Source organism: Rousettus aegyptiacus, unplaced genomic scaffold (genome assembly GCF_014176215.1).
Source record: "Rousettus aegyptiacus isolate mRouAeg1 unplaced genomic scaffold, mRouAeg1.p scaffold_m13_p_1, whole genome shotgun sequence".
NCBI lineage: Eukaryota > Metazoa > Chordata > Mammalia > Chiroptera > Pteropodidae > Rousettus > Rousettus aegyptiacus.
In genome coordinates, this window is record NW_023416284.1 from 88,335,370 (window position 1) to 88,350,955 (window position 15,586).

The 15,586-nt window shown below is 47.5% G+C and overlaps 2 protein-coding genes across 5 annotated transcripts; one reads left to right on the plus strand and one right to left on the minus strand.

Annotated features, from left to right (window-relative positions):
- Positions 1–503: 503 nt before the first annotated feature.
- GNL1 (G protein nucleolar 1 (putative)) lies at positions 504–9,927 on the minus strand. Of its 3 annotated transcripts, none has more exons than XM_036237861.1 (12): positions 8,577–8,764; positions 8,290–8,455; positions 7,797–7,933; positions 7,489–7,640; positions 7,300–7,371; positions 6,414–6,621; positions 6,163–6,258; positions 5,572–5,763; positions 1,881–2,059; positions 1,642–1,804; positions 1,280–1,420; positions 504–908 (listed from the first exon to the last, which is right to left on the minus strand). In XM_036237861.1, exons 1-12 carry the CDS (start codon positions 8,620–8,622, stop codon positions 661–663), a joined length of 1,800 nt encoding a protein of 599 aa, XP_036093754.1. In that variant the 5' UTR covers positions 8,623–8,764; the 3' UTR covers positions 504–660. The 3 variants fall into 3 exon arrangements, with proteins under 3 accessions (XP_036093754.1, XP_036093753.1, XP_036093757.1); XM_036237860.1 differs by lacking the exon at positions 8,577–8,764 and adding an exon at positions 8,875–9,927 and having other exon boundaries at positions 539–908; XM_036237864.1 differs by lacking the exon at positions 8,577–8,764 and adding an exon at positions 8,875–9,104 and having other exon boundaries at positions 539–908; positions 6,414–6,426.
- Positions 9,445–15,150, plus strand: PRR3 (proline rich 3). Of its 2 annotated transcripts, XM_016120709.2 has the most exons (5): positions 10,068–10,200; positions 10,859–10,921; positions 12,771–12,950; positions 13,368–13,658; positions 13,889–15,150. In XM_016120709.2, the coding sequence occupies exons 1-5, from the start codon at positions 10,098–10,100 to the stop codon at positions 13,993–13,995; spliced, it is 744 nt and encodes a 247-aa protein (XP_015976195.2). In that variant the 5' UTR covers positions 10,068–10,097; the 3' UTR covers positions 13,996–15,150. The 2 variants fall into 2 exon arrangements, 1 of the variants encoding a protein (XP_015976195.2); XR_004955960.1 differs by lacking the exons at positions 13,368–13,658; positions 13,889–15,150 and adding an exon at positions 9,445–9,583 and having other exon boundaries at positions 10,081–10,294; positions 12,771–12,815.
- Positions 15,151–15,586: the final 436 nt, after the last annotated feature.

Here is a 15,586-nt window from a genome sequence, read left to right on the forward strand (position 1 = left end):
TGAGCCTCAAGAATTTGGAGATTATATATACCCTTCTTGATCCAAAAACTTAGATGCCTGATAATGGGGTCTTGATCATGTCCAGACTACAAATTTAAGTCAGGCTCCGTGCATCTTTATATGCTTAGCACTTAGCATAGGTCCATATAGTTGGCTCTCAATAAATATTTGCTGAATTTGAATAAATCCTGCAAAAATCTCATTTGGAGACAGCTGATGACAACTCTTACTGCTTCTTCTCCCAAAAGCTCCTGGTATAACCCAGGTCTGGCAGCAGGGGGCACACAAGATCACTGCTCAAATCAGAGAATGACACAAACTCCAAAATGGGGTTGGCTTTAGACCAGGACTCAAAAGCCTGAAATGCCCTGCCCCTCCCATGTTGATAATTTGAGTGGCATAGCAGGCAGAGGAAGTAGGTTTCATGGCCTTAGAATTAACTCCTAAGAGAACTTTTCCTTTGCAAAGAGAATCCATGAAAAAAGGGAGAAGCCTCCCATAGCTGTGGGTCTAAAACAGCTGCTCTCACTTTAGTCCATCTGGGGAAGGGGCTACAAAGCAGACAGTCTTTATTCACAATTGTATGGCAGAGGGGAGATAACCCCCATGTCAGTCCAAAAGCAAAGATACTGGGCGGGGAAGACGGCGCAGAGCAGGGCCTCAGCACTCATCCTCACCCAGCAGGGCGTAAGGGTTTCGTGAAGCCAGGCTGGACCCAGGAACTGAAGTAGGGGTGTCCTCATCCCCTTCCCCCTCCTCATCTGCATCTCGGTCCTCCTCTCCTTCCTCCTCACAGGAGCTGCTCAGCTCTTCCTCCTCTTCCTCCTCCTCTTCCTCGTCACCTGCAGGCCCCACCCTACCCTGCAAAACCACCAGCTCCATGGTCTCCGGATGGGACTCCCAGGTGCCTAAGGAACCAAAACAAGAAAAATAGAGGAGAGTTTTAAACAAGGAACGAAAGCCACAGAAAGATGGGGAAGAGGCACAGACTAAGAATAACAATTTTTATAGCTGCTGGCATGCATTCATCCATTCACTCAACCTCCCATGTGCTAGGCACTGAATAGCTCTGCACACATTAACCCCAAACTTTGCCACTACCTAGCCAGGAAGCAACTATCACCTTGGTTTTGCAGATCAGGACACCACTACAGAGATACTTATTAACACAGAGAGCTAGCTGACAGGTGTAGAATCCAGGTTCGCTCTCGCTGTGTGGGGCAAACACCCCTGTGCTTACACTACAGCAGGGACTAGGGAAGCAAAATGGCTGGCCGACCTTTCTGTTCACTGTAGCCTGGGGGATGAAAGCACAGGCTGAGGCGGCCGTCCAGTGCTAGCCGCAGGAGGCTATTGGCCGCTCTGTACACATCATTCCGCGCAGCCTTGGCTGTCTTGTAACCACGTTTCTCTGCCCAGGCTAGAGGGAGAAAAGAATAATGGGAAGAGAACCCCATTAACCCCACCCACCTAACACAAGTCCTTCCGGTTTTCCCCAGAGCATTCCAGGCTGGAGATTTTGCTGGCTCTGTGACAGAAAGCCAGGGGTGAATGGCCAGCTACTGGGTTGATGGCAGAACCTCTGAGAAGAGATCTGGCAGAGTAAAGGGCAAGGGGAGGAGCCAGGCACATGGAACCTACCTTCACAGATGTCCCAGGCACACCAGGGGTGTTCTGCGGAGGGGTCCTCGGCCTCTGGGTGGCGCAGGTGAAGCAGAACCTGCACAGGGATTCGGGAGGCCAGGTAGCCCACGGCAGTGTATGGCTCCTGGATTTGAGCAATGGGGTAGATCCCTGCCAGAACCTGAGGGGAAACAAGAGCGCTCAGCGCCTTCCTCCATCTCCTGCCTTCTCCCTCCCTGCCCCCTCTGCCCTCATACCTGCAACTGCTTAGGCAGAAGGGAGGGAAATATGAGGCCTGGGCAGTCACAGAGCTTCACGGAGGGTGTGAGAAAGTAGGTCTGAAAGTATCGGGTGTGGCCAGGGGTTCTGGAGACACTGACGACCTTCCGCCCTACCAGTCCATTAATCAGCGAGGACTTTCCCACATTGGGGAAGCCTGGGGAAGGCAAGGAAAATTAACATTTGACAGATCCTTACTCTGTGATGGGTTGGACTCTGTGCCATATCTATAGATGAAAAGGGAACTAAGATTCAGAAATTAAGGAAACAGTTTAATATTGCAAGTTACAAATCAGGCTCTGGACTGCCAGGGTTGAATCCCCCACAAAGCTGGCCTCTCCACTTACCAGTTTTGTGACCTCAATGCAATCAACTTAATTTTCTGAGTCTCTGTTTAACTCATTTTACAGTGCAGATACCTACGACCTCATAGTGGTCAAAAATAAATGAGAAACAAATACAACTGTGTGGTTCAGTGCCTGCAGTGGAGTAAGTACCCAATTCCAGTGAGACACACATCTCATCATCATCATAAGTTCTCCAAGGAGAAGCCTGGAGGGAGCCCTTAGAGGTCACTGCCATTCTCATCATGACCACCACCTTTAGTCTGGCTGACTTCAGTATCTGTACACATTTCCTGTACAGCACTCTGGCCTCTCAGTGCCAGTATGTCCCTTATAAAGGTCACTTTCTCCACCCTACTCCAGCTACCCACTCCCCTGGTTCATGCCCTGGACCCTGTCAAGTCATACCTCCAAAATCTCAATTGTAAGCACACCTCCCTCTGTCCTGACATCCCATCTTTCCAGATCACTTATTCTGATTCCTCAGTTTCAATAATTCTTTGACCCTGACTCTAGCACGAGAACACTGTTCAATACCCGACTCATGCCCTCGCCTTCCTCCTTACCCAACTTAGACTCCAAAACCCGCCCCCCCAGCCAGTCTGTTTCATAGACTTTGAACTCCCTGGTCCTGCCTCTCCCCTCCACCTTACTCACCTGGCAAAACCAACCCTGCACATTCAGCACCTGCTCCCGGGTAGCTGACTGTGGCTAGAGAAAGATGCACCACCATGTTGACTGTGCTCCATTTACAACCCACTAAGCTATTTCCTTTCCAAAAGAGGAAGAAATAGGGAAAACAGCCCTCCTCTGACAATCCCAACCAGCCCCATTTCTCTGTCCCCTTTATAGTGAAACTCCTTCAAAGACTTGTCTATTTTTGGTCACCACTTCTTCACGCAACCTTCTTTATAACTGTGAACTGTAACAATGTTTTATGTAAAAATGCATAAAACATGAATGTGCCAGATGAACCCCATATCATCCACCCCACGGCCAAGAGTGTGACGTACATCCTCCCAGAGGCCCCATTTGTCCCTACTTGATCATAATCCTCTTCCTCTGTACATGTGAGCCTTATCCTGAGTTGGAAGGAATTCAGTTGCTTACATCTTTAAGTTTTCTGACCTGTGTATCCCTTAACGAAGTAGTTCAATTTTGCAGCTTTTGAACTTCACACAAATGGAATTATGCAATATGGAGACTGTTGTGTCTGGCTACAGTCAAGTACAACATTATACGAGGTTCTGCCATACTCTTGTCTATCCTCTCATTGGCCTACTCCAATCTCGCTTTCTTTCCTCCACTCCACTATAACCACTCACCAAGTCCACTGAACAAGTCTGTTCTCATCTCACCCAACTGTCAGCAACATTTTATACAACTGAGCCCCCCTTTCCTCTCCAAACATTTTTTCATTTGACATCTGCAACATTTTCCATTTCCTCCTCCTTTGCCCAATCTCTAGAAATGCTGGCTTGACCTCCTCTATCTACCTCCTCTCCCACATCTCATTGAATTCATGACTGTAAGTATCATTCATATCCACCAGTGGCTCCCTACATTAAATTTCTCCCAAATTCAAATCTGTAGTCCTCTTCCTTAAGCTCCTGGCTCCTACACCTGCCTATTCAACATCTCCACTTGGGATATTTTTAAAAAATCTCAAATTTAATTTCTGAATCCCATCCCCAAATATGCTCCTCTCCCAACCTTCCTACTTCGGTACTCCCATTGCTCACTACAAAAACCTGGAAGTCCACTGCAATAGCCTCTGACTGTGCTCTCTCTGCTTCCTTTCTTGCCTACCCCCGCATGTATTCTCTACTCAACAGATAAACTTCTCAAAAAGAAATCAGATCCTATCATTCCCTTGCTCAAAACCCACTACTGACTTCTCATCAGACCTGGAATAAATCCAAAATGCTTTCTCTTAGCCATGAGACTTTACATGATGTGATCCCTGACCACCTTTCTGACCTCATCCCTGACTGTCTTTCTTGGTTACCATACTCCTATTCCCCTGGTACTCTAGCTGGTCCCACAGTCAACAAGCTCATTCCTACCTCAAGATTTTCTCACTTACTGGCCCCCTTGGCCTAGAAGACCATTTCCCTACATCTCCAGACAGCCATTTCTCATCATCCCAGGCTCTTCTCAGGAGTCTTTCCCAGAGGACTCCTTCTCACCATTCTGTCTTCTGTTTCATTGTCCCTAAGTAATATAATTTCAAATGACGAATTGATTAACTCACAAGAAAACAAGCTCCATGAGGGTAGGGATTTTCTGCCATTTTCATGGCAGAATATCCCCATCCCTGGAATAGCACCTGGCACCTGGTGCTCAGTAAATATTTGTAGAATAAATAAATGAATGATAGCTAGAGGGAAATCCAAACTCAGGGCTGCCTGTGCCACAGTGGATACTCTCCTTGTCACACAACTCTGAATACAGACAAGTTAGTGCAGAGGCTACTGAAAGAGGACACAGCCTCTTATGAGGGACAGCTGGGGTCAGAAATCAGGGAAGGGAAAGCCAGAGAAAAATGACTCAAAATGGGAGCAAACTGTTAGCAGTAGGGCAGGTTTTTCCCAAGACAAAAAGAAGAATAAAGATAAATTAGGAGCATTTCCAATGAGGCAACTACTCTGCTTTCCCTAGTTTCTTCTAGGCTGGGCCTCCTTTGGTTCCAATAACACCTCAGTATAACAATTTTTCCAAAGTCACTTCTCACCTCTCCCACGCAAAATCAAAAGGGGCTCTGTGGGCCCTAATAAGACATTGTCTTTTCTCACACCAAGAGCAGAGACAAATCTCTGGATTAAGGGAAGATTCTCCTTAACAGTCAAGACCAAGAAACTAATACTTGCTAACCTCCTACTACAATATAATGACCACTCTACTATGGACTAATTACTACAACTGAAATAGCTAACACACATTAAGTCACTTAGATCAGCACCTGATACATAGTACCATGTAAATGTTATATTTTAATGATTATTCTTATCATCACTATTTGTGAAGCTTTTTTAGGGTGTCTCTGTTCTTAACTCCTCACATCTGTCCTTTTACTTGGGTATCAGTGTCCTCATTTTAAACATCAAATTACCCCCGCCCCCGGAAAAAAAAATCAAAGTACTTAAGACTGAGAGTGGATAAACACTTGCTCAAGATCCATAACAACTGAGAAAAAGTGGAATTTAACTCAGGCATGCCATGATCCTTCCACTATAGCAGAGTGCCTCCAGAGACCCTGGAGCCTTATCAGCTTTTCTCTTTTCCATATATTGAGGCCGCCATGCATGAGCCATTGCTTCCTTACCCACACAGCCAATAGTCACCACTCCATCCTTGTAGCGCTCTTGGGTTGGGCCAGCTGGCTCCATTGCTGAGTCAGTCTGCTGCTCCACCAGGACTGCTGGCCCATCATCCTCTTCCTCCTCACCAGAGCCATTACCCCAGGTGGCCCCAGCCACATCCCGGGCAATCTTCTCCCGCCAGCTGCTCAAGTCCACTGCTCAGGAAAGGAGAAGGTGAAAAAGGTTCTCCTCAGGGCCACTGTATATAATGGTACAAACTATAACTGCACAGCTGGTGTTACTAGTGTTCTCTGGAGTAGGCTAGTGCCCACCTGTACAACAGCTGACTCTCCCCAGCCTTCACTTGTCTCCACCCTGGAATCATGAGTATTTCTCTTGAGTTTTCTAAAAAGTCCTGGGAAGCCTGAAGGTAGCAACACTAGGCTCCTGCCTCTCTGGTCCCACCAAGTCAGTCCGCTCCCTCTTCCATCCCTACCTTTGGCCTCTCACCTGTGTCCATAATAGAGGCGTTGACTTTGGAAAAGGTGAGAAAATGACTCTGGGCCTTAGGTCTCCCTCATGGCCTGCCACATCTTTCTCTAAGGGGCACAAACCTTTTCCCGCAGTGATGGCTTCACAGGCTCTCAGCAACTGCTCTGGCCCCAGAGCCCGAGTCCATCCTCTTCCCCGCCTCCGACTCTTCTTTAAGACTGAGATCAGACAATACAAAGGATTAGCACATTCCATCTCTCTCACCTCCCTTAGATCCAAGATCAAATACTCCCTTGTCAACAAGCCTCTCTGTTCTCCCCTTTGTCCCCTGCTACCTCACTTCTCCCATTATGCCCTCTTCATTGATACTCACCACTACTAGGGTCCTGTGGGGTGCGTGGATCCCGAGGGAAAGAGGTGAAAAGGATAATGTGGAGCTGGGGAAAGTGTTGGTGGAAATAATGTTTCCAGGCAACCACGAGAGCTGGCGGGGCGAGATCCACCTTATTCAGGACCAGCACCAGGGCCAGACCAAGTTCTCCAGTCACGTACTCATAAAGTGCTGGTGGGAAATTCACAACCTGGGACAGAGTTGGTAAGGGGATGAGCAATGGGAGATCAACCCAGATTTCTCTGCCTCTCGGAGACGAGACCCTGGTGGTAGTAGATTCTGAGGCAAAAAGGATAAGTCCGCCAAACTGAACTAGGAAGACAAAGCAGGTATAAGCAGTGCCTGTACATTTGTGTAGGAGTGTGTGTCCATATGCCATTCTGGAACTCCAACCTAAATGTCCCACACACCTCCCTTTCTCCCACTGGAGAACAATAAAGTGGTAGAACGGGTCCATCCACACAACAGCCACCCAGCAGCAGAGTCTAGAGCCTTAACTATTACCCCAGGATTTCAGGTGAGTCTTATGCTGACTGATATGGCAAAGCAGGGGGAAGCCCCCAGCTGTCTTCATGGAATCAATCCCCTGGAGCTCCACTCTTGGTTTACCTCTGCTGGGCTGGGAAATAGGATATGTGGCTTTTTGTCAAAGGAATAAGGAAAAAAAGAGTCAGTTGACCAGGAAAGGAATAATAGGCTGGTGACATTGATAAATAAAGGACTGAGTCTCTGACTACAGACATCAGCATGAAGTAGAAGAGACTAAAAAGAAGGATATCTCTTTGTCTCCTAATTCCTGCCTCTGCCCTCCACCCCACAAGAACCTTTCTCCCTCCTCTGGCTTTCCCAGCCTCATCGCAGTACTCACTGGATGTCGGATATCAGTGATAAGCAGGACAATATCGGACATCTCTAACACTCGCCACATCTGTCTCCACGTCTGGAAAATCAAGGTTGGTGGAAAAGAACCTGAGTTCAGAGTCCCTTTCCTGCCTGACCCTAGACCAATCTGACCATGGGTCACTATGCCCCGCTCCTGTCCCCACTCCATCCTCACCTCCAGATTGTGCTCAAAGTAGCTGAGTTTCTCCGAGGTGTAAGCCGCATGAATCTTCCCAAGATACTCCTGGAAGCTTCGTTCCTCCTGGCTCATTAGTTGCTCCTTGGACATCTCATAGCTCCAAGGAGGACGTCGAGGAAAGTCCAGGACTGGGAAATCAAGGAAAAGTCCAAGTAAGTCTGAAGATAGTTTCAGGCCTCCAGGGTGCCTCCCACTTCTTCCTCACAGTCAGCTTTTACTCTTCCACACTCCTTCCCCCAGCCCACTGTCTGCCCCTAACAGCCAGTTGTTGAGCTCTCACTCACCTGAGCCAGGCTGATAAACCTCCCGGATGTCCAGCTCCAGCACCTCAGCACTGACGGGCTGTAGTACTTGTTCCCGGGCTGCTCTTTTTCTCCTCTCTACCTCCTCCCGGCTGTCACGCTCAAAATGCAAGCGGTATCTAGCAGGACAGGGTCCACAGCAACCATCGCAATCCCGTGGCCACAAAGTCCCCTCTTGGGCAGACAACTTCGCAAAGCTTTCTCTTCAAGGTTGTTTGCTTCCTTTCTGAGTCGGCCCTCCCCCAAACTCCTCTTTCATGCAATATTCGGCCTTCCCCTAAGCCTTTTAGGTTTAAAAAGTCAAACTCACCCCAGCCCCTCGGAAAGTGAAGGTTGTAGCCCGCGGTGAAAGTGGCATCACAGCCCCACTACCTCCAGTTTCAAGCCTGCACCTGCGGTAGCAGGCTTTTCCCCCAGAGCTCTAACTTCCTGGTAGGCAGGGAAGGCCTAGCCAGCGCCCCCCTCCCACTCTCACCGATTTGGATCATATCCTCGCAGGCCCAGCCCCTGAGAAGGCTGCTGGTTGAGCCTACGGATGTGATGGGTCACAGACTCCCCGTCAGAAGTATCGGTCTGCTCCTCCCGCCGCTCCCGGCTCCCGCTGCGGCTGTTGGAGCTGGATCGCAGCCCATCTTGAAGCCCTGCGGGGCGGAGCCAGTGATGCTAGTGCTGGCCGCCTCTCAGGGGCCAAAAGACCCCCTTCTCCAGTCGGCCTGGCTTCCCCTTCACCCCACCCCACTTCTTGTGAGGCCCGATCCTCACGGCAACCCGGCTCAGGACTCTCTCGGATGTGCGTGGGGATAGTCATTCCTCCTCCCGGGATCTGCGGGGATGGCGCCCGTTGGAGCTGGAGGGATTCCCCTCCCCCAACTCTCCATCCTTCCCCACTCCTTCCAAATAGGGGGGCTGGAGTGAGGGAATCCCCTCCGCTGTCGCCCGCGCGCGTCGGCGCGCGGCCACCACCCCTTCCCCCGCCCCCAAGAGGTGCGACGGGAACACCCCTCCTTTCAGGCTTGCGGGAAGCCGAGCCCCGCCCCCTCCTCTCCGCTCCCGCACTGACCTCGCTTCCGCTCCCGCTTGTCCTGCAACTGTTTCTTCTTCTGCTTCACGCTGAAGGGCTTCTTCCTCGGCATGGCCGGGACCAGTCACCTGGCCCGCCCTCCACCGAGCTCCCGCCGTCTCAACTGACTCCCCCCTCCCCAGGCAGCCCCTGCCGCAAGGGCCCGGGACCCTCAAGGGGGCGGGGCTAGGAGGTGACGTCAGCGGGCGGGCCGGCCGATTTGCCCCAGTAGCAGGTCTGGAAGGCGGAAGGGGGGAGAAATACAGTCACTTCCCTCCGAAATAGGGGCGAAATGATGTGGGGTGAGTTCCCCACATGTGAGAGCCAGTGGTACTAGGAAGGCGCAGCGGCAGCGAAGAAGGAGGCGCGCGTGGGAGGATCGGGCTCACTTCGTCACGGACGATACCAACTCGCGCTCAGAAAAGGGGGTACGCGTATCATCACTACCTTGCGCATCTGGGAGTAGCTACCACTCACCTGGAGGGGGCAGTGGAGCGGGAGGCGAGTCCTCCTATCTAGGGGCGAGGGGCGTAGACACTCCCAAGCTGCATTCCCAGCCCCCGGGCTTGACCTGATTGGAAGCCGAGACTGCGCGCTCAAGAATGAAGCCCAGTTGCTGCGTTACACTGGGGAGCAGGGTCAGAGGTCTTGCTGGGAGGAGGCGGCCTGAAGCGTCCTGGGCGCGACCCTGCTGGGACCCAAATTCCTGGTAAGAAGGATGAAAAGGAACAGGTTTATAGATCATAAGGCGAGCGTGGGCTAAGAAGGAAACCCAGGTGGGACGAGGACTTTGGGAGGAAGGTCAGAGGTCATGAAGTTGTGCCTGCAGCTGTTACCATAGTAACCCACAACCGGATGTGGCGATCTTAGGGTGCGACGACAGTCCTCACACCTGGCCTGAGAGCCTGTTAACTCTTGTTGCACACTGTGAGGGGTCGGCTGTGGAGTGCTTTTCAGCGAGAGGAGAAGAGAGGACGTTTTTAAAGCATTTCTAGAAACAGCAAAGGGAAGGTTTGAGATTGCTGCCATGCCTGGCAGAGATCGAGGGAAGCAGCTGACGTGAGAACTAGCAGCACAAAGGTTCCCACAGCCTTCCGGAAGTTAAATGGCGGGAGCCTCAGCTGGCTGGTCCGCCGCCCCCACCCCCGGAAGCGGAAACAATCTCAGCGTGCCCCTTTCCTCACTGCCCTCCAAATCCCGCTACAGCCATTGCTGTAATCACAATGCTGAAACGAAAGAAGCAGAATCAGCAACAGCAGCAACTGCAGCAGCCCCAACTGCCACAGCGGGAAGAGACTGGAGACGAAGAGGATGGGAGTCGCATCGGTGAGGATCCCGGGAAGAGTGTGCAAATTCTTGTCGGTCGGAGCGAGATGTTAAGGGCCGAAAAGGTGCGGAGGAGGAAGCTCCAGCGGAAGGAGTAAGAGCGCACTCGCTGGCGAGGGTGTGGAGGGCCTCTCCCGGATGGAGCCCTGAAAGAGGAATTCCCTTACTTGAACGTTCAACTTTAGTCCGCCCCCTAAACCTGCCTGTAGAAGGACGGGAGGGAGTGGATAGAGAGCTCGTGTGCGCCGCCGCAGAACTTAGAGAAGTTGCAGGTTGCCAATGACTGGGACAACAGTTTAGGTCCTTACTTTCACAGGGAAGGTGGAAGTGTATCCTAAATTACTGGAAGGGCAGGGAGAGCTATCTGGCCAACAGCCAAGGAGAGGGATCGGATTTCCTCTGGAAGTTTTAGATAGCAACAGGTTCAGCGAAAGAATATTGTAGGTTATCTCTTTCATTATCCCCTTGACCCAGTCTCCACTTTTAGCAAATCCTGAAAACTTTTGCAGAGGAAAGAGCAGATATATGGGGTGAAAACTCATATAACACTGCTGAGAATATAATTGGCTTTAGTGGATAGATAAAGAAATGAGAACAAGAACATTAGAACAGGATCATCAATCCATTATGATGACCATATTTTCATGTCTACTCTTAGGACCACCCAGCCTTCTGGGCCCTACCCCTATGGCCAATGGAAAGCCTGGTGACCTCAAGACAGGTGAGGAGGAAGGGGCTTTGATCCTTTGATTAGGTCTTGAGGAAGGGAGCAACAGTGGGACTAAAACCCAGGGAGGACTTAAAATCAAAAGATCAGGGATTCAGTACCTAAATGGAGGTATGTTATGTGGTATGTTACATATGCACAGATTGGAAAACTTAATGTTGTAAACATGTCGATTCTTCCCAAATTGATCTATAGATTCAGTGCATTCCCAATTATGAGCCTTATATTTTTGTGTGTGGAAATAAACATTCTATATAGTTATATGAAAATGCAAAGATCGGGGTGAGATTGCAAAAACAGTCTTGAGTGGGAAGGCTTGCTCTGAATATCAAGACTTACTATAAAGCTATAGTAGTTGTGATGATGTGCTATTGATGCAATGATAGACATATAAGTCAATAGAAGAGTCTAGTATAAAGACTCTAATAACAGGCCCCACCTATATGGACACTTCATTTATGATGAAGATGAAACTAAAATAGTGGTCTTTTCAATAAATTATGCTAGATTAATTGGATATTCATGGGAAAAATGAAATTTGACCTATTCCTACCATATACAAACATCAATTCCAGTATAAAAGATAAATAATTCTAGAAAACAAATATATTCATGGTCTTAGAGTAGGTAGGAGTTCTAGGAAACACACAACCATAAAGGAAAGATTTATAAACAACTACATTAGAAAATACAAACTTCTATTAATCAACAGACACCATTAAGAAATTAATAGGGAGCCATGGAGTAGAAGATACTTGCAACAAATGTAACCAATAAAGAGCTCATATCTAAAATATATAAAGAACTCTTCTAGAAAACCTATTAGAGAAATGGGCAAAAGATCAGAATAGTCACCTCATTAAAAACCACAATTTAAGTGGCCAAAAACAGGTGAACTAGAACATCATTTGTCAACAAATAAATACAAGATAAGAACATACCACTTTGAAATTGAAACACTTGTGCACTGTTATGAGATTGTAAAATGGTGTAAACACTGTCGAAAGTAGTATGGAGGTTCCTCAAAAAATTAACAACTACTGTATGATCCCTCAATTCCACTTCTAGATATATATCCAAAAGAATGGAAAACGGGATATTAAAGAGATTTGCACACCCATGTTCATGGCTGGACTTTTCTTAATAATTAAGAGATGGAAACTACATGTCTGTTGACGGACGAATATGTAAACAAAGTGGTATATTCGTGCAATAGAATATTATCAAGCCCCAAAATAAGAAAATCCTGTCACATGCTACAACATGAATGAACCTTGAGGCCATCATGCTAAACGAAATAAGCCAGTCACAAAAAGAGAAGTACCGTATGATTCTACTCATATGAGGTATCTAAAGTAGTTAAATTCATAGACACAGAGTGGTGGTTGCCAGGGGCTGGGTGGATGGGGAAAAGGAGTGGTTAGCAGCTATAGAGTTTCAGTTTTGCAAAATGAAAAGGTTCTGGAGATCTGTTCCACAACAACGTGAATTTACTTAACACTAATGAGTTTTACACTTAAAAGTAGTTAATATGGCAAATTTTATGTTACATGTTTTACCACAAATTAAAAAAAAAAAAAAAAACCCTTTCACACTCAACAGAATAGCAAAAGTAAAAAAGATTGATAATACCAAGTGTTGTCAAGGCTGTGGAACAACTGCTGGTGGAGGTATCAATTGGTATAAACACTTTGGAAAAAAGTGACTTTATCTGTTAAACTTGAATATACGTATGCTCTAGGACCCAACAATACCTCTACCAGGTAAATACTCGACAGAAATGCATACATATGTGTGACAAAGCCATGTATAAAAATGTTCATAGCAGCATTTTTCCTTATAGCCCCAAACTGGAATCCACCCACATGTCCACCATCAGTAGAATGGATAAATAAGGTGTCGTATGTGCATGCAATGGGATACTACACTGCAATGAAAACGAACGAACTGCTACAGGCAACCTGGATGAATCTCACAAACATGATGTTGAGCGAAAGGATCCAGACACAAAAGAATGCAGACTGTATGATTCCACTTATGCAAAGTTCAAAAACAGGCAAAAACTAACTCATGGTGTTAGAAGTCAGTGGCTACTTTTGGGGAGGAGGGTGGAATAGTGGGGGGAGGGACACAAGGGTGGGTGACTTCTGAAGTGCTAATAAAGTCCTAGCCCTCTACCTGGGTGGTGGAAAACATAAGTGTGCTTACTTCGGTGATAATTGAATTGTGCACTTGAAATTGGTGTATTTTTTGTATGTATAATGTACTTCAATAAAAAATTTTTGAAAAAATCAGGGCTGCTTTATCAAACTGAGCTGTCAATTGATCAACTTTCCATGGCTTTTTCTCTCTCTCCCTCTCCCCCTCCTTCTCTTCCCCTCTCCCTCCCTCCCTCCCTTTCTCTCTCCTTCTTTCTTCTTTTCTCCTCTTCTCTCTCTAGCTCTTCACAGAGGTCCTCCAGGATCAAAGGGACCTATGATTCCACCACTGCTGACCCTCCCACCTCCTCCCTGGAACAGAGGTTTAATTTTGGGGGTCTTAGGCCCCAGATCCAGCCCATATGGTCATGGTTGGTGGGGGGTCAATGCTGAGCATCCTTTTCCTGGACCAGGCTATGGTGGTCCCTCCAGGGGAGGCTTTCACAAAGAACAGAGACATCCTCGAAGGCTCAAAAGCTGGTCACTTGTCAAGAATACCTACCCACCCAAGGATGGACCTCAAGTTATGGAAGGTGAGGTCCATTTTTTTATGCTTGTATACCCACAGTCCTGGAGTGACCATGACTCTTCTTTGAGCTGTCCATTGTCCTTTTGAAGTAGTAGTCCTGAATGTATTTTCTTCTAGGAGAAAGATATTCCAAGATATCTGGACATGGTAGGGAAATATCTGATCACTTGCTCTATCTCTGCTTTCTGTTTTCTGTCTTATATTTTAAATTGCCCAATTTTCACTTGTTCACAGACAAATCTGACCGTCCTGTCTGCAGACACTTTGCCAAAAAAGGCCACTGTCGATATGAGGACCTCTGTGCCTTCTACCACCCAGGCGTCAATGGACCTCCTCTGTGAGACTGGTGCCTCCCCATCTAAGCTGGAAGGATCCTCCTGTGACCTAGCGGCCATTAATTTCCCTGTGGCCCTGTGATGGCTACTGTGAGGCTGTTCCACCTACCACCCTCAGTCAGTGACACCTACCCCTACCCACTACCTCCCATTTGGAGTCCAGAGTTGTGTTTTATCACTGGTGTACATTATGCAGTCTTCTGATCCAGCCTTCAGAGACTCACCTTCAGGAACCCATCTTCACTCCCTTTGCCTCCTGGATCCTCTTCTCCCTTGCCAACTGACTGCTGAACAGGAAACCTATTTGGTGCTGTTTTCTTGCACATCTGTCCATCCAATCCCCAGTAATACCCTTAATTTCTGAGCCGTGGAGCAGTTTCCTATCATTCCCTTCTTCCACCTGATAAAATGTGTTAAGTCCTTTATATGTGATATCCACTACCCCCAATGTGGTCTGCTGCTCTGTGAAACTCACCAGGTTGTCTGATAAGTCAAGTTTTGATGACTGGTACAGAGTCACTCTCTGAAAGGCCAATCTCCTTTCTTTTGTATTTCATAGTTTCTGCCTCAGTAGCATGATCCCTGCCACTTTGGTCTGTGATTACTGTTTTGTGAAACTGTGCATCCCCTTGTAGCCTTTCTTAGTGTCTGTGACATTTTTGTGATTTCCCGACACTGGAGTATCTCTGCCAAAATGAGTGAGGCTCTTCGTGTCCTCTAGACTTTCTTCACATCCTTACATGGGAGAATTGCAAAACTTTCCATAATATGACTTCCTGGGCCTCCCATTCTGGTGTCAGTTTTTCTGGTAAAGCTTCTGATGGGCTTACCCTGTCTCCTCTTCAGCCCAATTTAGTCATTGTGAGGCCACTAGCCCTTTCATTTTGAATTCTGTGAATCTCCATTTGGCTTACCTTTGGGTGGAACCTGGACAGTACTATTGCCCTCTTCCAGCCTTCTTCCCCTACATCCCTGGCACTAGTGGTTTTCTGTGAAAATGACAGTGAACAGGCTCAGTTTTAAACTAGCCCTGAGGATATGGGTCAGGAGTTGTATGGGCAAGACAGGGGGATGAGAGTCATTGGAGTACTGAAAATGAATTTTTTTAAACTTTTTAAAATATTGGTAATAAATGCAATGGAAACAACCATTTTCTTTAAATCCCCGTGTTCCAGTCATCTCTGGATGTGCAAATGAGGCTATTGTTGGAGTCCATTTATCCTTCGTTTAGTTCATACACGCACACTGGTGACAGAGAAAAGCAAAGTTTAAGTTTCTTCCTGTCTGAAGGAACCAGTGGGAGTCCCATTAACCAGACCAGGCTGTATTATGTTCAAGGGTAAAGTTTTATAGGAGAAAGGAAAAGCTAGGTATCTATGGAGCAATTTTTAAACATTTTACTGTGTAAGTTTGATGTTTATGGAGTGGTAATGACAGAATCAGTCTTAATAAATACTTGTGGTGTGCCTGTGGGCCAGGTGATATACTAGGCACTAGAGATAACTACCAAAACCAGTTAATCAAAAATCTATAGGAGACACATTTATAAAAAAAATCACAGATAATGTGTAAAGTTGCAGCCATCGATATTGCTGTA

Coding starts and splice junctions, on each gene's coding strand:
- PRR3 (XM_016120709.2), top strand. CDS start 10,098: ATGCTGAAACGAAAGAAGCAGAATCAGCAACAGCAGCAACTGCAGCAG. Junction 10,201..10,858: donor AGAGGATGGGAGTCGCATCG/GTGAGGATCCCG, acceptor GTCTACTCTTAG/GACCACCCAGCCTTCTGGGC. Junction 10,922..12,770: donor GCCTGGTGACCTCAAGACAG/GTGAGGAGGAAG, acceptor TTTTCCTTATAG/CCCCAAACTGGAATCCACCC.
- GNL1 (XM_036237860.1), bottom strand. CDS start 8,947: ATGCCGAGGAAGAAGCCCTTCAGCGTGAAGCAGAAGAAGAAACAGTTG. Junction 1,421..1,641: donor TGCCTGGGACATCTGTGAAG/GTAGGTTCCATG, acceptor TTCTCCCTCTAG/CCTGGGCAGAGAAACGTGGT. Junction 909..1,279: donor AGGCTACAGTGAACAGAAAG/GTCGGCCAGCCA, acceptor TTGGTTCCTTAG/GCACCTGGGAGTCCCATCCG.